The sequence below is a fragment of the Netta rufina genome, assembly GCF_964035555.1.
Source record: "Netta rufina genome assembly, chromosome: 4".
Lineage (NCBI taxonomy): Eukaryota > Metazoa > Chordata > Aves > Anseriformes > Anatidae > Netta > Netta rufina.
In genome coordinates, this window is record NC_140127.1 from 34,820,810 (window position 1) to 34,843,558 (window position 22,749).

Consider the following 22,749-nt stretch of genomic DNA (forward strand, 5'->3'; position numbering starts at 1 on the left):
ATGTTCAGCAACTTGGACAACTGCAATTCTGTTGATTTCTGAGTTGGACTTGCCCTAAGAAGTTATCTGGGTAGGCAAAAACCCAAATAAAATTTGGAATTCTCTTTAGAATGGAAAGTGATCTGGGTTTAGCACATCTGCATCTCCATTTCCTGTTCCATCTACCAGCGCTCAATCCTTAAACTAAGCTGGGTTTGGTCATGATAATCTCACTTTGCATTTCTGTTTGTTTGGTGTTGTGTCAAGTATGTGATATTTTGGAAAAAATATATACATGTTTTCCTGTCAGTTTACAGGGTCTTGTACCTACTGTGGCAGTAAGACTTTTTCCAATATCTTGGGCCTTCTCTTCAAAACATGTCCTCTGCTTTGGCGGAACCGAGTAAGGCTGGCTGTAGGATGTCCTCCCTCGCAGCTGGCACTTCGCTCTTGAGTACTGTTGGGTTGGCTGGAGGCCTGGGGGATTAGCCTTGTTTTGCCTTACAGTGCTTAAAGCAGGCCGTTCTCTGAACTTCTCTCCCTTCCTTTCGTACAAATAGAAAACAGGATCCTTCTTCCATCCTTGGTTCTCAATTCTTTACCAGTTGTTTTTGTAACTTGAATGCAAGCACTGTAAAAAGCCTACAAAACAGTATCCATTTTTTATGGATCATGTTTCAGAGGAGGTGTTAGCTGCAAGCACATCTAAGCAAACTTAGTTAATTGCCTGTTTCAGCTTTTAATAGAAATAATAATTGATATATTGATTATGCACGGGATGTAACTCCTCCATCTCTCTCACACAAAAACTGGTGAAAGAAGGGTTACCTTCGCAATTCTCCCTTGCTATAGAACATCCTTAGTAAAACAAGGTACTTTGTCCGGAATGTGTTTTGTATGCTAATGGTCTTAGCTTACCTGCTTTCTACTAGTTTTCCTCTAACGTTGTTTCCTTATGTATAAGAAAAAAAAAACGTGTTCTTTCAAGGGGCTTTGAATTTCCACTGTCCAGAAAGCCTGGATATCTCCTAGACTGCATGTAAAAAGCTAGCTGAAGCTAGCAAGGGAGGGAGGAATTAATTGCATGTTCAAGTGAATTAAACTTTCTTTCGCCTTAAAGATGTTTGAGTAGCTTATATTTGAAGACCTTAAAGTGTGTTACTCCAGACTCAATACTTAATGTGTTAATGGTTCATGCCCTTCCAGTAATCTTACAGCATAGACTCACCAGAGTTGGTCTACTAATAATCCTTGAATAAATTTCTTTGTTTTTCTTTGTCTTTCTTCAATTCATTTATTTAAATAAAGGTTCTTTTCCACAGTTTTGATACCTCTGTTTTCCACATTGCAACAGGTTTTCATTATGGAAAAGGAAACTTGAGGAACAGATTGAGCTGTGATGGCTTATGCATACATGTGATTTATTTTATTTTATTTTTTTTTTATTTGAGATCCACAAAGGCTGTCTTCATGAATCTGTAATGGATGTATTTTCTAGAAAATTCTGTCTTAATACCCTTGGGATCATAGACCTTCAACATCTATAAAGAAAAACTAATTTAAAATGTGAAAAGTTTAAATTGCAATATTACCAGTAGCTGAAATTTGGCAGTATGTTCCAGCACCTTAGATATAGTTAGACATTGAAGATTTCTGAAATATCTGTGAAATGATTGGGATGCAATTTACTTTCTAGCGATAAAAAATGATTATACACTAATAACTTCTCAAAATGTTGATTACACTGATTGTAATTATGAATCACATTTTTCAGGTCACGTCATGAAGGCTGCTGAGCATTATGAAGCATTTTATCAATTAACAGAGGGCTCAACATGGAAGGATGAGGCAGGCCGTACTTACAATTCACTGGCATGTGAGCACCTTTGGAGAATTTATACATTACTAGCAGACAAAATGCTAGAAAACAAGGAACAAGAACAGGCCATCAAAATGCTAAGAAAAGCTTTCGTAATGGCAAAAGCAGGTAGGTGTAGAATAACTTTCACGTTCCTCTATTTGATGTGCATGCCATGATTTTCCCAGGATTGAAGTAGGAAGTGTCAGGTGTTCAACTGAGTGATTATTTCCTTTGAAAGTCAAAGGCAATTGCTATCATTACGCTTCCAGATCTCACTAAAGCAGAAAGACCTTGCTGACGACAAAGAATGGTTTAGATTCCTAAAAGGAATTCCAAAAACCCGATATTGTGGGAAAATATTATGGTATTAAACAGTGAATCCATAATCAGACAGTGAGGTCACTGATGGAAGTTGAGATTTTTTTTATTATCTAGTCACTGTTGATTTGGCAATATTTGAGTGATATTATCTGCTGGGTGTCTGCCTTTTCATTTTACATAGTTAGTTATTACTTGCAAATAAGCACCATCTTCCAGACTTTTTAGATAGTTTACTACTACTTAGTTGTCAAAAGATGTTTTTAGATGTTCATTTCTACAGGCTTTGTTTTTGTTTACAAATTATTTTTTAATAGATGCCCATGTTCTGAAGGGAAAATTTTTATTATTATATTTTATATTATTAAACAGTTCACAATCAGAGAACAACACATTAAATTGACTGTTCTGCATTACTTACTGAAAGATACTACTTTACTTTTATTACTTACTGAAAGATATTTCCCCTGATTTTGTAGAACTTTCTTGTTGAACTTTGTTTAAATCTATGGCCTGTGTTTTTAATTATCTATATAGAAGCAGCTCTGTTTTGGATGGATAAAAAGATATAAATGGTAAAGGTAAGGGAAAGGAAAAAAAATACTGTAGTATGTAAATATCTACATGTTGTTTAATAAACTGCAAGACCTGTCTGTGCTAATGAAATTTTGCTAAGACTGCACTGGTAACTGTAACTTTAATCTATTCTTCAGGAGGTGATAAAAAGATGGAAGGAGAGGCTGCATATTGCTTAAGTTTGGCATATCATTTTGCTGGAGAAGAAAAGACAGCATTATCAGTAAGTTTATTTTAAAGTTGCTTTAATTTTCCCAATGCCTTTCACTGCCTCCTTGGCATCTTAGGAGTTTTGTATAGCAGAAAAGGTGTGTAGAGGTTTGCCTCACAGACCTTTTATAACTGTATCTAGTTCTGCAGACAAACATCCAAATGGCTTAAGCAACTTTGGTTCCAGTGAGTTCAAGAACAGTCCATGTTTCCAGGCGTGGTTCTGTAGAAATAATATAAATTGACAACTCAAGTTACATGTAACTAGCTTTTCTTTCCTGTATTCTTACACACATAAAATAATTGTGCCTAGTTTAATTTAGCTATGATTTTATTAAAAACAACCCCTCCTCCCCCCCCCCCCAAAAAAAAAAAAAATGTATTTTGGTACAGCACATTTGTGAGCAACAATTAAAACTATGTCAATCCACACGTAGAACTTTTCAGAATATGTAGAACAAATATGAATTACTTTTGGTGTGAAAAGCTGTAGTGCTGATGTAATCTCTTCTGTTGAGGCGTGATTTCAAGTTCCTGTTCACGTGTTTCCCGTGAGCCTCCCATACACGATAATTCAAACAGTGAGAATTCCGCATGTGACAACTCTGGAAGGAGGGTTCTTGTAGTTCATCTTAGGTCAGTGAGAGAAGAAAGATAAGCATCAACTTGACTTGTCTGTGCCAGTCATCAGAGAGGTCTTGGTTTTCAATGACCCACTTAAAAATGTGGGAAAATGTATTTGTCTGAATGTTTTATCCATGATTATTGTAATTAATCAGCTGGACAATTTTTTTTTGTTTGTTTCTTTAACTGTGCAGTGATTCAGTATTTTATAAATGAGCATGTTTCATAGAGAGCATTTTTTTGTGTGTGTGGTTGTATATCCTTCTCAGAAGGAGACCAGTAGAAGTAATAGAGTGAATTGAGTGTGAGTTTAAGGATTGCTTACTTGGCTTCTGCTGAGTAGGGTGGGTTCTAGATTTCTCTTGAAATATGCCCTTACATGCTTTTAATGATTGTGATATGATTTTTCCAAAAGTTTTTGACCATCTTTATATATAATTCTTCAAAGCTGATAGCCTTTTCTTCTAAATCAAATGAATTCTGGAAAGTAGAATGTTTATGTTGTAGATAGTGAATTTCTAGTCAAAGAAGCCAGAGAATCTGCTCTCACATCACTTTCAGTCCAAGTCTGTAGCTGAACATGAAAATATCTCAGAAAGAGAAGTCTGCATAAAATTTTATGAAATTATATCTAAGGGTTGTAAAATATAAAGAGAGGATACTTGATCCCAAGAAATACAGTATGACAGATTAGGATAGAGTTGTTTTTGTGCTGAGTTTCATCTGCGTTGTTTTTTGACCAACAAGTGTGAAGGTATTTTTACCTGATCAACTTTTCTTGTTAAGTTTCTGAGAGTCAGAATAAGTTGCGTGGATGATGAAGAGCAGTAAGACAAATTAATAGGCTAAACAAAGCCATCGTGCACATTTGATCTCTTCTTCACAGTATAAATTCATTAATGAACAAGACTGTACAGTCTCTGTGCTATAAAAGGGATATAACTACCCTTGAAAGTATCAAAAATATTAGATGCCCTGGCATTGTTTCCTCAGGGTCCATTTTCCTTAAATTTTATAGCTATTCCTTTCCCAACATCGCTCCCCCATGTCCCCTGCCAAAAAGTTACAGGAATCACTTGGAAGTTCCTTTTTTTTTTTTTAACATACAGAATTTATTTGTATATTTATTTTAAGGAATATTATGGAACCTTGAATTTTGTAATTTACTACTGTTAATTTAAAGTGTATACATAAAAGGTTGTGCCTATTGTTTTTAGCCTTACAAAAACAGTTGACAGGTATGGAAAGCAATATGCGCTTTAATTAAAAGGGAAGAAAATTCTCTAGAGTACAAAACATAAATAGATAAATTTTATTAGAGTATGCAATGGTATTTTACCTGTAATGAAAATATTAATATTTTGCAATATAAATAAGGATTTCTAAAATAGTGACATTTCCAATAATCCTACATAAGAAACCAATAAAGTACTTTCATTCAGAAAATATGTTGTACATTATAGGACTAAGAAAAAGGGGTAACATTTCAGTTCCTTTTGTGCTTAGCAGTGATCAATATAGACAGCAGTAAAATATCAGTGGTTGACAGTACTGTTGAGCACAAGTTGTCTTCACTCTCCAATTAGAAATCATTGCCTAAAATTTACCCTTCTGTTCTCAGTTTAATGGTCTCTGTATCCAAGGGGAGCTCAGATGCTTACAGAGATGAAATCATTGCATCCTGCTCCCAAAGGACTACTGGTTATCATTACACATAACATGCAGACAATACTGCTAGGAGCCAGTTTGCCTCATGGTAATATGTAGTTCATCACCAGCTTCTGTAGCATGCTAAAGAGGTCTTGCCACACAGCTTGGGACTACTCGGGTGTAGACTCAGGGGTCTCAGCAGTTATTTCCCTGCTTTGCATCAGTTTTCATCTTCTTTATCCTTTTGTGCTGTGGTCCACCTCAGGCAGTCTCCTTCTAGGGGAATCTGAAAGGAGCAGCTGTTACAGATACCATTTCCTCCAATTGTTGCCACTTGGTTCCTTTTGCTGTTCAGTGTGCTGCTCCCTCCCCCAACACACACACACACACATAGCATGCATATAAACTTGTTTCATTCATGTCTTCTTCCAGAGTGGAGAAGCATATGTTCAAAATATTCATTATCTGATGCAGTAATTAAAGGTTGAAATGATTAAGCTGCAGCCTATTACATCAAAAATATGCAGTCACTTTGTATTGAATGGGCTATTTTTGTTGGAGAAGGTTTTTTTTTTTTTTTATTTGCTGTATAATCTAACATAATTTGATTTGGTGTATAATCTGTACAAATTGATTTAATTTTATTTGATATATTTGATTGATTTCAGTGGACCTACTCTCAGATGTAAAAACATAAATATGTGCAAGTTTAAAAGCCTAAGAACTAATTATGTTCAGTATCAGTGGGCTATGTTCATAATGGTTTTTATATCATCTGTTTTTTTATATCATTACCAAGACTATTGGATTTTCCCCCAAATACGACACAAAATGTTAAAAGTACTCATACTATAGATTTTATCTTAAGCATTATAGATTTCATCAGGGAAAGTTCTGCAACTAGACTAACCTTAAAGTGAAAGTTACTGTTTGTTTTTCTTTATGCTTAAATAACAAGTGCAGTATTAAGTGAGACACGTTTATGTCATTTGAAATCTTACATAAGGTATTGAAACCTAATGATATGGGATTTATATATATTTATATATATATACTAGAATCAAGAATGCTTCAAAGTGTTGGGCATCAAGGATTTTTTCTCTTTCAATTAGTCGCATCTCAAATTATCAGGAAGATTCCAGTTCTCGTACCTTTCTGAACATTTGTTTATTTCAAAGTGTTCTTTCATTTTTGATGTTGAATCCTGCATATATGTATCCTTTCAGATATGTTACATATTCAAATAATAGAGATGGTGTTCTTGAGCACTGAGACTCATGCCAAAATAATGTGGTAATTTATGACATAATGTCACGTGCATCAATTGTCAGAATTATGGTATACAAGCCACAGGCATAAAATTATCAAGAAAATTTATGAACTTATAAAGGCATCTTCACATTCAAAATGACCCTATTAAAGTAATCAGAGGTGATTTATGACCATAAAGTTAATTTCTGAAGAAGTCTGTATCAAAACAACTGAAAATTTTGTTTTAATTCATGCAAGTAGAGAGAATGTAAGTAAATATATCTGGGATACAGATATTCTAAAGTGATTGTACATAGTATATTTTATCAAATTGCATCTGTTATATTTAATTATATAGATGATGCCCATGTGTCTGTATGAATTTGCACATCAAGGAGGATCTTAGCAAGTAAAAGTACTCAAAAAAGTAGACTGCATGTTATTCTCTTTTCTCCCATGCATTGTAAAAGGTGGCTGAGAATAGTGAGCATCATTCCTTTGAGGTTTGCTTACTATTCTAGTGCATTGCTAGGAGGCTGAACTTCAAGACATGTTTCTGCGGATGGTGTCTGGATAGAAAACTGAGTTTAGATTTAAGCTTTCATTGTTTTCACTACAGAAAGAAACACTTAAATGGAGGCTCAGAAAAAATGTCAAAAGACAGTATTGAATAGAAATTATTTCAGACTTCCTCTTTTTCATCAGTCAGATTGTCCTTTATCCATTTATAGTGGATATTTAGCCATTATTGATGAAGTATAACCTTCTCAGCATAGCAAATAGGGTCACGTGCTTGAAAAGGCATTTAGCATACAATTTTAAGAAAAGCTCTCAACATTTCTAGAGGCCTTGCTTTTATTGAATCAGTTTTTTAATTGTTCTTAAAACTGTACTCGTATATAAATTCTGTATTTTTCATATCTAAGGAATAAAAGACCAGACAAAAATCTGAGTCAGCCTTGAAAGTAAGCACTTCTGACTGATCTTGACTCTGACAGTGGATTATGTACAGAGAAAGATTTTCTTCTTGAGGGTCTGGAATTAGTGAGCTAGTTTTGCAACGTTAAATTTCTTGTTTCTGAGAGATTCCGCTACTGCTAGGCATTGATGAAGATAGGATGGAGAAAAAAAAAGGGAACAATTAGTACTGGTGGTGAACTTTGCCCTGACAAAATACACTGACTCAAATACTGAGGGAAGTAAGAAATTAGGAATTAACTGAGTTGAGAATCCTAAAGAAGAGATGAAACTTCAGAGAATAAGTGAATGTCTGATCAATCAATCAATTTTTTGTTAATTTAGCACTTAATTCTTAAAGTGAAAAGTTTATTTTATTATTTGGATATGGAAGTTGTCAGTCTCTTAGTGAAGGATGAATTCCTTCTGTTGGTTTAATTTGGATAATCATTTTCCTATTTGATCCAGTTTCTTGAAAACCTGATTAAAACTAGGGGAAAAAATAGCAAGTAGCTCTGAGATGTAATGACATTGTTTTCTTTCAGTACTTTTCTGTGTACCAGACTAACTCACACCTTGGTGATATGGTGTCCACTACAACTGCCTTGGAACATGGTATTATTTTTCTTTTGAGCCTGCAGTTCAAATTATATTCTGCTTGGTTAATGGCATCAGGATAGCTCCCCACAGTAAATTAGAGATTTGTCAAGATAAATATACCACAATAATACACTTTGTGAGAAAACACTCTTAAATGAAGTGTTGCAGAATTACAGTAGTCAAATTACAAAAAAAAAAAAAAAAAAAAAAAAAAAAAAAAAATGGAATATGTAAAACAAGCAAAACTATTAGTTCATGCATTACAAGCCAATCAAAAGATTATCAGATCATTAGCATGTCTTGCCATAGCAACAGTGAAGGTAAATGCAACATTGACTTATCAGCCTTCCTCTTCATGGGATCTCATGTTCTGTAAGACTGGCTACCAAAATGCAGTAGAAGTGTGGACTTTCATCTCGGCTACTGTGACTTCAAATGTGATCATATATACACCCCAAAAGAGCAAGAAGATTGTGAGCTGCAGATGTGACCATACGTTCCATTAAATAAACCTATAAGACCTTTTTCAAACATTAGGACTATGTGACCACTGGTGTTTTCAGGAATCTGAATATGAGTTTAAAACCCCACTTCTTGGGGCTCTGTGAGGAGGACGTTGTTCAGTTTGTGTGTTTGTTTTTATTTCCAAAATGGTCTGAAAGTTACTGCTTTTATGTATAGTTCTGAAGTAGCATTGTTTAAAATATACATATTAAACATCCTGAACTTAGAAGTTGTGACATTTTCCAAACTTAGAACTCTATCTATGTTTTTTGTAAAATTTTGACCCAGGACATCTATTATGAAATGAAGATATATATTTTTTTATTACCTTACACACACGTGCATCTGTGTCCATGCATGCGTGCACACACTGTGTGAGTTAGCAGAAAAACTGGAGGGGGCTGGTGTGCAACATTAATGAGAATATTAGTGCCGAAGCAAGTAAATAGTAGTAACAGATATTATCCTAAGATCAAGAGAACTATTCATAAGATTCCAATCATTTCCATAATATTGTAGCTTGCTATTATGGTGTCTGAACTCAAAAGAAGCAAAATGTCACTTACTGGAGGTTTGCTTAGCTCTGACATGCTGAGCATGCTCAAACGTTGAGGACAAAATTATAAAATCTTCTCAAACTACTCTGCAAGGGAATAACAATATCTTCCCATTCATTTTTCACCGAGGCGTGGAAGGCAGAGCAGTTGGCAGTCATGAATGGAGCCTTTGCTCTGCCCCTACCTCTTTGGCATAGCTAACAGGATGGAGCAGTACTGTGTGCTGGATATGACCAGTGGAGATAGCTCTTCCTTTTGCTTTTCCAGGCCAGGTAGGAGCCAAATTGTGCCCACAACTATACAGTGTCTGTTTTATGAGATATAGGGTTACAATTCATCTATTTACCTGTGTTGAGTTTTTTTTCTAAAACTCTAACTGCTGTTTTCCATAACTTAAAATACAGGATTAAGGCAGATATTTTCTACTTAAGATGTTGTGTTGTTTTTTTTTTTTTTTTTTTTTTTTTTCCTACAGTATCAAATAAAATAAATAAATAACTGATGATATACAAGTTTCCATCTGTTTCATTCCCACAGGCTAGGGAAAGAAAAGACAAAGCACTGTATTTTATAGAGATGTTACAGAGGTTATTTACTTCATCTGCTTTAGACTATGCTGGATTTCTAGCTTAGGTGTGTTAAACTTAAGAACCTAAATGCTGCATATAATTGAGGGAAAGAGATAGTTGCATCTAAGTGCTGTATATTATCTGAGAAATAATAGCGTGAAAGATCTTAAGAACTGCCAGTAATGTGTCGATTAGAGAATTTACACGTATTATAACTAGAGCTGCAGTAAATGGATGAAAAACTTTAAGAAATTTTTAATTCTATTAGATAATTTACTTAGAGAAGTCGGGCCTTTCATATGTTTTTAGAAACAGAGCATTGGCACCCACACTGTACAAACTTTGGAATTTCAGTTCTTAAATACAAATACATTCATCATCTGAGAGGCTTTATTTTCCTTCATATAGCTTAGTTCAAATGATCAGGCTTTTAAAAATTCTATAAAGTAAGGCTTTTGAAATTAAATTGGTTTCTCACGTTGGTATAGTTCAAGCTACAGCAAGTTACTTATTAAATGCATTTTTAAATTTCAATACGGTTATTCCTGTTGACTTCATCAAGATGACTGATATTCAGCTGTAAGCAAATGCTTAACAACTTTGCTTGATCAGAACCATTGATGGCTAGGTTGGAGAAGAGGAGGTCTCAGATCAGTCGTCTGATTTTGAAGAATTTCAGACTTGCCCTTTGATAGATAAATAACCTCAGATGTTAAAACACTGAAGTGTGCCACTTTAAAACCTAAAGCTTGCAGCTTTCTTGCTAGAAGCAATTTGTTTTGCTGTTTTGCTTTCAGCTTATGTATTATTTCAGAGCTGATCAAAAGAATTGGTAGCAAAGTGTGAAATAAATTGTACTTCTAAATAAATCGATTTAACATTCCTTGGTGCTTTAAGTGATTTTAGTAATATTAATATTTAAAGTATTTCTGTCTGAAATCTTTTTATGACTACATATAGCAATAATGGCCACCATTTCATTCTGCTGTTTTTCATATTAGAATATTACACAGTAAACATTGTAAAAATACTATCTTTTAGCACTGAAATGGATGCAAAAGATTTCAAGTGACTATTTGCATGTAAATGACTCAAGTTTTATTCAGTCAATAAAAACAGTCTATTAATTCTTTTACTACATTTCTCACATGGGTTAAAATTTAAAGAATATGAGGTTTTCAGCTGAATGAGAACTTTTGCTTGACTTCTATATACATATGCAGAAAAAAAATTAGTTGACTTACATATTTTGCATACCTTCCTAGTTTCTCTAATATTTTTCCATAGTGCTATGCAAATCTAAGGGTTTGTTTGTTTGCTTTTAGCTAGGAAAACTTTTTGCAATTAAAAATATTAGTTCACAAATGGACTAGATATTAATAAGCACAAAGGAGGATATTTATAGGTACTTTGTCTAAGAAGTAATGAGCATTGAAGCATGCACAGGCATACAGTACAGTTATTAAGGTCTTAGGAGGCTACGGCAGTCTGACAGCCAGGTACATTCATGTAGGCACAGCAGCATGATAAAAGCAGTCCAGACATCTGGATCACAGTGCTGCTAATACAAAAACAATTCTGAACAATAGTTGCACTTACCCAAATATCCAGTCTTGTCCACCCCTTTCTCATTTCTTTCTCCGCCTTTGCCTTTGTCTTTTATGTGCCTGTAGAATCTCATTTTTCCTTTACAAGTCACCTCCATCTGCTTATGTGTCAGAGTGGCCCTCATGCCACACATCATATTGAGGAATTCTCAAGATGAAGGGCTGTATTCACATCACTACCTCTGTCTCAGCACTGTTTCATGCTTGTCACTGCTCAGCACTCAGCGCCACACTGACTTGTTTTGTCAATAACCATTTATTTGTTGCTGGAATAGTAGCAACCATTACATCTGACCTCCCTGTTTCATCAATTATGGATAGATTATTGGATGTGAACATCTGCAAAAGCTTGCTGTTGAACTTACCTCCTGGCTGGGATTAGATAAAGTATTAAACTGTTGTTTATTGTCAAGCCAAAACTCTACTGGGAAGCCAGGGAATTCCAAGACTAGCAGACTCCCATCAGCAAGTACCAAAAATTGTTTAGTATTGCCACCGTTTCCCATAAGATCGTAGCCATTTATTATTTACACTTATTACTAGTTGTTATAACATACTTGATAAAAGCTCTTGGCAGGCATAGTGTTTCCAGCTATTGTCACATCTGTCAGGATGGAAAGGATACATAAACTGTTTTTTCCTCTTATATTGCTGTTAAAGGGTAACAGATGAAGCTTCTTCACTTCAGACTGTTAAGCCATGCTTTATTTTGAAGAAATATGCCAACAATGGCTGGTTTGGAAAAACATTACGTTCCAGTACTAAATAAAGATTGCAACAACCTTTACTAGAATAATGTCTCTTGCAGTAAAGGCTTCAAATTGTACAATAATAATAAATGAGAATACCTGGCTTTGAGGTTTGGGTAGGTTTTTACTCTAAAGGACCTCGCTGATTTATTATTATTATTATTATAATAAAACTATGAAGTGAAGTATAGTAAATAGTAAGATGATGACTACATTCCTACAAAGTCATAGATATAGGGAATCAGAATTAATATTACTATAAGGGGTACAGAAGGCCAGAATTAACAACAGTAATACAGAAGAAGTAAGAAAGATGAGGACAAAAGTTAACATTTATTCAATCATCTGTACATTTCATGGTTTTAAAGTTTCCTGTGCAGCAAAACATAGCATTGACGGTGAACTTCTGACCTCATGGAAGTCAATAGAAGCTTGAAATGGTTTTGTGGAGAGTTTTTTTAATGAGTTGCTTGTATTTACATATCGTCCATTAAGAACTGAAGCAAAACAACTGTTCTCTGAATATTATGTGAAGTGTACAAACATACTTGATACAGACCTAGAACCCTAGATCTTATCCTGATAGACTATTAAGAAATGAGTGAGACGTTAACCTCCCTAGGGTTGTAATCCATCAAGCAGATATAGCCATAAGTAAATTGAGGCATGTATGGCTGTGCAACTTTGTAGAGCACCAGGGTAAATATTACACTTGATGGCCAAGTATAATGGGAAGGAAGAGGAGTGTATGGAGCAATTAATTCTCCAGGAGTGTGTCCTCCAGGCAACACCTTAGTAATAGCCACGTACTAACAAAAAGTCTACGCGCTAGTGAGAAGAATTCTGCCAAATCAGGGATTACTCCCCCTTTTCTCAACATGGCATTCAGTTTTAGTATCCCTTAACTGTGAGCATGCAGACAGTCTAGCATACTGTTTCTGGATGCTCACTGCACCTAAATACATTCAGTGTTTAGCAAGGTGAGGCCTGCCATTCAGTTGACGTTGGTGTTATTATTTTCCCGGGATTAACAAACTCTACTATAATCAATACATTAAATGAACAATAAAATTTTCTTATTGCTGTTTAACCTCCCTCATACTGTTTTTGCCAAAATAAGGATACATCTGGATTTGTATTGTGGAAGTCTTTGACCTTACTCAGGACAGCCATGGGCATGTTCACCACTTGAAATGTGGCGATTAAGACTGCACTGGTATCAAAACATAATCCAAATGATTACAATAAGGGTAAACTCTGATTATAAAGCAGGAAACTTAGATTCAGAAAACTGGGGGAAAGAAATCAAAAAAAATGTGTTAGTATTCTTTTATAAATAAAATGCCCTATAGCTCCATGTGCAATGGAAGTCTCTTGCATAGAAAGAAAATAAAAATAAAAATAAAAAATGGCAGTTTCAGGAGGAAACCTGAGAAATATGAAGAAGAAATTAAAGCCAAAGTAGTTTTCCTGCAGAATACTTTTGTGTCTTATAGAACCTCCTTATAAGTGGGGTTCGTAAAAGAATCTGCAGTTGAATGAATGTATATGCCCTCTCTCTGTTGTGCAGGTACTTCAGCCTCCAAAAGCTTGGCAGATTCACTGTGTAGTGAATTCAGGATAATACAAAAGATGCAGAGGGCAACTCTGTGACAGAACCTGTGATTGATTTTTCTGTTGATCTAGAGTGGATGAAGTGTCAGAATTGCAGCATGAGCTGTTTAAAAATCCTCACTGTACTTTTAAATATGCATTTAGGGGGAGCTAAGGGAAGGAGTTTGTGAAACTGCAAAATGCCAAGCATACAGCTCTATTGTCTTTTATTTTCACTGGACTGTATGGAAAAGATTATTTAGTGGCAGGTAGGGCAATGTGTTTTTTTCTGAAAGTACGTAAGAGGTACTAAGTGGTATGAGGCCAGGAGTCTCACTCGATTGCATTGTCTGTCTACCAACCCCTCTTGCTGGCTCCAGAAATATTACTGTCAGGTGCTGCTACCCAGGCTGGGCCCCGGCCTGTTACTGCAGTGCCTGTCAGAAATCATTAGCTAGTGATCTCTTTGACTAATGGTGCGGTTGATTGTCTGATTCATGTTCAAGATCTGTAAATGAGGCAGAAGCATCTTTACTGCTCACCAGCTGTGAAATGGCTAAACAGAGATTTTCAGAAATCAAAATAAATGTATTTCCAATAAAGTTTGACAACAATATCAAGTGCAAAGCTGAGAGCAGAACTATGTTTTTGCGGTTTTTAAAGTTACAGTATTATAAATCAATATCATCCCATCACATTTTTGTCAGAGTAATGTATTTTACCAAAATGATAAAATACTGGCAGGAACATTAATCTTGTGTTGACTTGGATAGACATTCTTTATTCAACATAAATTCATACCTTCGATTTTTGCTCTTTCATCCATTATGCCCAGATGTACATATCAAGATTTAGCAAAGCCTACATCCCATTTTTTGAGTCCTCAGTATACGCCAATGAGGTGTGTGCTTGTATATTTACATATATATAAAAGGGCTGTAGGTGTGACAACAATGAAAAATAAAAGGTGAGATTTTGGGGAGGGGTTGGTGTATGTCCTTGGATGTCTTTAAAAGATGTTTAGACGTAGAGCTTAGTGATATGGTTTAGTGGAGGTCTTGTAAGTGTTAAGTCAGAGGTTGGACTCGGTGATCGTGGAGGTCTCTTCCAACCTAGATGATTCTGTGATTCTGTCTTATGCTAATGGCATAACCCCAGGAGGGTCACACTAACATAATGCTGAGGTAACTGAGAAGGAAATTTATTTAGGTTTGAGATCTGACTGATACTTTTCTTGGCAGAGGAGGCAAATGTGAAATTCAGCACTTCCCAGAGAATTAGTGCAAGAGCTGTGCCACAAACAGGTTCTGCTTTGAGGATTTAAGCAGAGCTTGTTACTTTGCTTTATTTCTATGCTATAACAAATTGTAGCCACAACAGACTTGCAAAGGAAGAGGGTTGTTTTTGTAAACAAATAGCTGCTTCCATAGTAGCTATCCTCCTTCCAGATGCACCCATATCCAGCTTTTTGTGCTAAGCAAAACAAGAATTATTTTTGATTTTTCAATTTCCTTTTTTTGAAGTGATAAAAATTATTCCTCCCTCTCCCCTCTTTTACCTGTATATGCCAAAAATAATAGTGGATGGCATTTAGAACAGTTATCTGTAACATGCAAGGCAAAGTTGAAGTCTTCATTCTGCCACTTTCCCAAATCCTGCATGAATGAGAACAGGTACTTGAAACCCAGTGTTCGTTTTTGTATTTGAGTTTGATTTTCACTTTATTTTTTTTAACCCATGTTTCCATTGTGGACATACAAAAGTAGGAAATTTGAGACAGTTCTTGTGCTTGGCCACATAGAGCCAAAAATGTAATTTGTGACCATAATCAGTGCAGCTTTTATCATTTTTATTTTGTTACTTACCTTTTTTTTTCTGAAGTCAAAACATACATAATTATTATCTGTTCAACTGTATATGTACTGTGATCTTTTCCCACTAGTTTGTAGGAGCATCAAGCTGTCTTTGAAACAGTATGGCAGTTTTATAACAGGGCGAGCCTAGCATCATCAGGATAAAACTATTGCAACAGCTTCTTTCCTCAAAACTCTTGGTACATTATAAATAAATAAATCTTCCCTTCAGTAACTTTAAATCTCTGTGAACTGTCTGACTTTCAGCCAGATTTGTGTAATACCCAAACCCACTCTTTAAATGTATGTTAATAATACCAATTCTTATGTAGTCCCATTCAGTATTTCTTTACACAATGTTCTATATTTTTATTTGCATTTTCTTACCAGGAGGAAAATTACCACGATGACATTTTAATGCACAATATTTACTATGTAACACTGGAGCAGAAGCATGTTCCTTTAACAAGTAGATGCTTGTTCTGAATCAGTTTTTCCATCCTTTTTTTGTAATGACAGCTGTATTCCCTAAGACCACAAATGCAGTAAAACTGCATATTCACTCTGCACATTTGTGTAGGAGTTTTCAGCATTAATTATTGACATGTTCCACCTCTTCTTTGGATGTCACTGTCCTCTGCACAGATTGGCAAGAATATACATATTTTTTCAGAACCTGTTTCTGAGCTATACTTACGTCTAAATCCCAAACAACTTTTCGTGGGAGCATATAAATTCCAATAGATCGAAACGGTCAGTGTTCCCAGTATTTATCCACTTGTCAGAGAACTGAGAGATGAATGGCCCAGCCATGCCCACTCTGAACTCTCTTGCCACAAGCACGTCTTTTCTTATATGGTATTCATAGGAACCCAGATAGATGGACTGGTTGTTAATATCCCATGAAAATAAAGTGGGATGTTTTCGTGTCCATTTGGTGTTTTCAGGCTGTTCACAGATTCTGGCAGAGATCATTGCATCAATTCCACTTGATTTGCCAGCATGCAGATTCTATAATTTTTTGGTTTTAATTAAATCAAAATTGTACTGTAAGTACAAGAGGCTTTGGGTTAAGTCCTCTAATGCTAACATGTTAATCCACTGTTTTATCCTGCTCTACTTCTTTTTCTGTCCTGGGTGCTGAAGGTGAGGCATGCACCTTAGGTGATGAGGCCCCTTTTCACATCCTCCATATAAATGAATACTGAGCAAGTATAGCCTAAAGGGCACTAGCACTACACAGCTCCCTTCCACCAAGAATGCGTCCTTTTCTGTGTCCCTACCTACTACCTGAAGCTGGAGGAGTTATTTGCAATGAAGACATAAAGAGTACATTTTCCATTGTAATCTGCAGATTTCCTCCCTTTCATATAGATGATTTAATTATTTTTATTTCATCGTTGTTAATAATGAAATGTCAAATTTGTGTAGTAGTAGTAGGCTGGGACCAAAATGGGTGTTATTAATTAATATGAATGAGTGAGTTTGCTTATTTATTTATTTACTTATTTTTAGCAGCTGTTGCAGAGACATAGTAAACCAACTTTTTATTTCAGCTGTCCTGGCTATGGCACATTGGCACATTACTTTTATCAGCCTGTATTATCAGAAGGACAGACTGCAGGCCTTCACAACTGTGTGTATGCATTCAGTTTAGGGCCAGGTCTGAACTGATATGACAAGTTCCTAATAGTAGTGCCTTCACTCTCTTTGTCATATCATTCATCGATAACTCAATTGACAATGACCTTCAAGTACAGGATGCAATGCTGATGTACGTCGAACACAACACTGATAAGAAAGTACTTGAGGGAAGATAAATCATCTGTTGTATATTAATAAGCCATGCTTTTTGTAAACCCAGGGCTTAATTAACTAAATATAAGTGCCTTGTCTGGCAATACACCTAAGACCTTCAAGAGCAAGGAAATCTGAGTAAGGGAAACAATAGTAGAAATGGTGACATCCATAGGGTTAGCACATGCAAGATGTCTTCTTTTGAGCCATGCACTTAGCCAATGACAGCAAATGCAGTCTTAATAGAAAGTGCCCTATCTTTTACCTCAGCATAAATAGGCATCTTGGGGCATGTGGGATACTGTCATATGTCCCTGTGCATCTCCCATCCCCCTTCAAAGCTGGTAAATGACATTCACTACTCCTTTCTTGGAAATGTGCAAAAAGGATTTCCATAGATAGTCTTTGGAGATTTCCTGTGTTCTCATGTGTGTAATAGGTTGGGTCAAGCAACAAAAAGGGAAGAAGGAAAGAATACGATTTAATTTTATATGTATTCTCCCTTCATCACCATTGGAAAAAGAAAGGATGAAAAGAGAAATTATGCAATACAGGTGACGTCAGTGTTAAATTAAATTAAGATCATATGTTTTTATGCAGCAGCTGTAAGCCTTCAGTTATGGGAGAACACATGATATGAGAATATATTCACAACAAATACTAACAGATCGCTAGTGTGCACGAATAATTAGTCATAAATATAACAAAATTATCTACAATATTTTAAGTCAATCTGGTTTAAATGTGTAACCTATAATTTATTCAATTCTTATGCATCTGAATTGTACTAAAAAAAAGTTCTCATAGTGACACTTTAAAGAAAGAAAAATAATATTAAATTGTATTTCAGTGTATTTTGCTACAACTCTGATTGCAAAGAACATAGTCTTAAGGTATTGATTCATAGAAATTCATAAAAACAGCCTCTTGAAATCTTTTAAATTATGGATAAGGAAATTTATATCATGAATTAGGAAATATCTCTGGTTTTTGCAAAGCACCAAAATGTAGGGATTTAAATGCAATTTTTATCTTTTTAATTAGTAATTATTACATAGTTTCAAACAACTATGAGTAATGATCAAAAACCTAGTCTTATTACAATTAATTAAAAAACAAAGTGTAGGTGGAAAAACTTTAATTTTGTTTTTCATGTGGACACAGAGATTGGAAAAAAAAATGTGAAAATGCTTATCATTGTATTTATTGAGTTTTATTTTCCTGCTTCACAGATTTTGAACACCTCTGTAAAAATCTTCACAGCACTGTGTGATTCTTCTGGCCTAGGAAGAGCATATGAAATGATAGCCAAGATCCTCGTAAGGTAGGTTAGCATATCCTTGTCTGGCTGTCAGTGCAGATTCATTCAACTGTGAAAGACTTAAATTGTTAGAGGTCTGTCGCTTCCCATTACTGACTGCTTAAATTTTAAGCAGTGCCCTTCTTGCAGTAAGTGACCCTTTCATCGAAAGTTATTTTAAGCTGGTACAATTTTTTTTAAGTGTATGATCTAAAGCTTTTCTTTACCTATAAACTGTAGTATGCGCTTTTTATTATTATTTCCGTATTTTGAGAGCTTTTTTCATTTTTTTCTCACAAGTTTGGGATAGATTTTGCTGAAAAATAGAAATCTAGACACACTTTCCAGGTTAAAAAAGAAAAACTTTAAGAACATAGCATGTTTAAGTAGATGCCCCACTGTAATCTTTCCAGACTTCTGTAAATTTCCATTTACTGTTCTACCTCACTTTTTCTGTGGAGGCATTTCTGTTTAGTGCATGTTTAACTAGACATATATTTGTTGCAAATAAGACAGAGTCATAGAACTGTGGAATCATATATGTTGGAAAAGACCTTCAATATCACCGAGTTCAATCATCAGACTGACCTACTGAGTCCCATGACTAAACCATGTTCTTTAGTGCCATAAAAGATGCTTGTCTTTGTTTTCATTTCAACATTTGGTATTACAAACTTCTTCCAGGTGAATTATTTTGTAACTACTCTAAGTTCTTACACAAATAATTTTGACATAAAGCAGTATAATGCAATTATCATGACATCAGAAAAAAAAAGATATTGAAGGGAAAGTTGCAGTTTATCCTTCACTAGTCACATGTTTGTGGACTTCAGTGCATGTGACACATGATAGAAAGCAGCAAATTGTTTATTGAGGAGGACTTGCCACCAGATTTAATTCATTGTGTGGAGCGTTGACCTTTCAGTGCATATAGGGATCAGCCACAATCAGCTCATTTCATCTCTATGATATGCAGTTCATGGCTGTTCATATTCTGAGCTTCCTAAATAAGCACACAGGATAAGATGTTGAAAAAGCTGCAAAACAGACTTAGAAGACCATGTCCAATTTTCAGAACTGACTTAAGCTTAACTGAGAAAGAAGTAGTTGGTGGGACAGCAAGTTGCAATGTGTGACTTTACATACTTGGCTCCCATGGTACAGTGAAACAGTAAAAGTCAGGTGTCAGAGCTCTCAGAAGTATTCACGAGCTCCTTGTATTTACAAAAAGCAGGAGTCTGGGTAGAGGATGGCCTAAGATAGCCAAGAGGACATACCAAGATATCTGTATATTAATTTCCTCTCTCTGATTTAGGTATTCTGGAATAAGAGCACCTGCATTTATTTAGCATAAAGCCCAGTGAGGCCAAACACAAGTGGTGGATCCTAGAAATCAGTACTAACACCAATACTGAATAATATTTTTGTCAATGACCTGGATGATGTGACCAAGTGCACCCTCAGCATGTTTGCAGATGATACAAAATAGGGCAGGAGAGGCTGATATGCTGGGTGGGAGGTTGTGCAGCCATCCAGAGGGATCTCTCCAGGCTACAGAAACGGGCTGGTGAAGTCACATCAGGAGCACTGCATTCATTCTGTCTCCCAGTACAAGAGAGGCATGGACATGGTGGAGCAAGTCCAGCAAAGGGCTGCAGAGATGTTAAAAGGACTGGAGCATCTGTCCTCAAAGAAGAGGCTGAGAGAAGGCTCAGGGGGGATCTTACCAGTATCTCTCAGGCAGCAGTAAAGAAGGCAGAGCCAGGCTTTTCTCCATGGTGCTCAGTGACAGGACAAGAGGCAATGGGCACAAATTGAGATACATGAGATCATGTTTAAACACAAGAAAAAAAATAAATTACTGTGAGGGTGAATGGTGAAACAGGTGAACTAGAGAGGTTGTGTAGTCTCCATCCTTCAAAAATTACTCAAAATCCCACAGGACACGGTCCTCCTCTGTTTGACTCTGCTCTGAGCCAAGGAGATGGACTTGATGATATCCAGAGGTCCCTTCCAACCTTAAATATTCTGTGACTCCATTATCTTTCTCTTAAGCAGTCCTTCTAGATTAATTCCTTTTTGCTGTGTAATGCTCCCTAATAGAAAACTTTCTGTAAACTAATATGATGTTTTTTCCAGACAAACTTACTTTTCAAAACTCAACAGCAGAATTTTTCATAAATAAGATTGTGCTGGTTTAGTTCGTTTGTTCTTCCTTACTGCTTGGAGGAGAAGAGGGTGTAAAAAAAACAGTTTAATGTAATTAAAAAAAAAAAAAAAAAAAAAAAAAAAAAAAGCTAAAGAAAAGAGAGGCTTTTAGATTATTAGTTAAATATACAAGTTTCTGTTTATCTTACTAAACTTTTGGATATTTACTTGTCTGACATATAGCAAATGAGTCAATTTCTGGAAAGTTTAGAAAATATTGGATGAATGCATGAATAATTACTGTAGGTGACACAGTCTCCAGACTCAGCTAGATCACTTTTTACATTTTTTTTTTTTTTTTAACCTGATCTAAAAAGATGACTGGGACATGTTGGAGAAAAGTGGCTGAGCCCTCCCTGATGGCTCAGAAATTGTCTATGTCTTTGGATTTTTTTTTGAAATCTTTGCTGCAGATGTTTCCACAGACCATGGCAAACTGAAAATCTTTATCATGTGCATTTAGGCATGTCATTTTCCAGGGAAAAATCTGACATAATAGCATCATGTTCTTGACTTATTCTGCCAGTGTCCACCATGGTAATGACTTCTTGTGGACAAATGATTTATACATCCAATTCAATCACATGAGCAATCCTATAAAAGGTGCATATTTTCATAAAAGTCTAATAGGGGTAAAAATCTCATAGGGCATTTTAGCATGAAACTGGAAAATGAGTTGCTGTAGATATGTAATCTCTTCTGCTGAAGTCATCATAACTGTTCTGTGGGATCATGAATGGCTATATCTATAGGAAATTGCATTTTATGCATTTAGAAAGGTGATGTCTAAGGAGATAGAAAGTATATGGCTGTATAAAATAACATGTAGATTTTGGAAGGAACTATAAAATATTAGTTATTTGAGTAGGAAAGACCTGTTTATTGTGTTATCAGGTCTTGTGCAGGATAAAGTGTTCCAGTAATTCTTCTAGCATACTTTAAATATCTCAAGCAGTAGTGCTTTTAAAAATACTTCCTTCAAAAGCTTGTTGAAGTGTACCAAATGACTGCTAGTTGGTGTAAGCGAAGTTCTAGCTTTGAGAAACATCTTTCCGATACGTATCAAATTGATTTGTTTGCCTGAAAGACATTATATGCCCTAGCAATTTTTATATTTTCTACACATGGAACATAAGCTTTTATGTGAAATATAAAAAGTGACCAAAAATACATGAAAACATTTCTATTAATTCATGAAATTAAGAAAACCTTTTTACATTTTCTCCTGTCACTGATTCCATTTGCTTTATTACTTTCAGCCTCTAGCCCACAAACTTGGTGGCACAATCAACAAACCCCTCAGTGGCTGTTTCATCCCTGCTCTATTTGATTTCTGCACTCTGAGTAAATGATTAAGTTTTCATGCATTGGTTCAACCAAAATCTATGTTCACTCAACCACATCCTTTATTGATTACTTCTACTGCAAACAGTAGGCCAAGTGTGATATACATAATTGGACAGTTGTCAGGGGATGTGGGTGTTAACAGTCCTGTTTTCCCAATTGGAAACTGGAATCACCTTGATACACAAATATTCTGCACTGTTTCATTCTCATTCCTTGGACCGAGGAGTCCTTTTCCTCAGAATATATGTTTTTAACTCTCAAAGGTCTGGTTGAATGGATTTAATGATTATACCATATAATATGCTCTTCAAGTTGCACCTGTGCACTGCATATAGAAAACTAGAAAAACTGGAATTAATATTTGTCTAACACTTTAACCTTGTCCTTTAACTTATATAAATCATATGCTGGATTTCTGTGGGGAAACATTTGATTTTCTCTTCTTAGGAAAAAAAAAAATAGATTTGAAAAAATATGTTTCTAATTCTAAAATTTAGATTTTTTTTTGACATTTTGTAAATGTTTACAGTAAAGTATGTTTAATATTTTCATATTAAATACATAAGTTAGGAAATTTTATTAAATCCAGCTCTGCTGGTTGACAACTAAGCTTTATAGTAGCATATTCATGAATACTTC

The 22,749-nt window shown here is 35.3% G+C and overlaps 1 protein-coding gene across 1 annotated transcript in view; it reads left to right on the forward strand.

Moving 5' to 3' along the window:
• The window catches only part of TTC29 (tetratricopeptide repeat domain 29), a gene marked incomplete at both ends in the record, with an annotated part of 119,303 nt that overhangs the window by 45,373 nt on the left and 51,181 nt on the right, over nucleotides 1-22,749 (forward strand). The window contains 3 exons of the mRNA XM_084285767.1: nucleotides 1,754-1,966; nucleotides 2,872-2,957; nucleotides 18,488-18,579. Of these exons, the coding sequence (XP_084141893.1) occupies nucleotides 1,754-1,966; nucleotides 2,872-2,957; nucleotides 18,488-18,579 (391 nt within the window). The remainder of the gene's footprint in view (nucleotides 1-1,753; nucleotides 1,967-2,871; nucleotides 2,958-18,487; nucleotides 18,580-22,749) is intronic.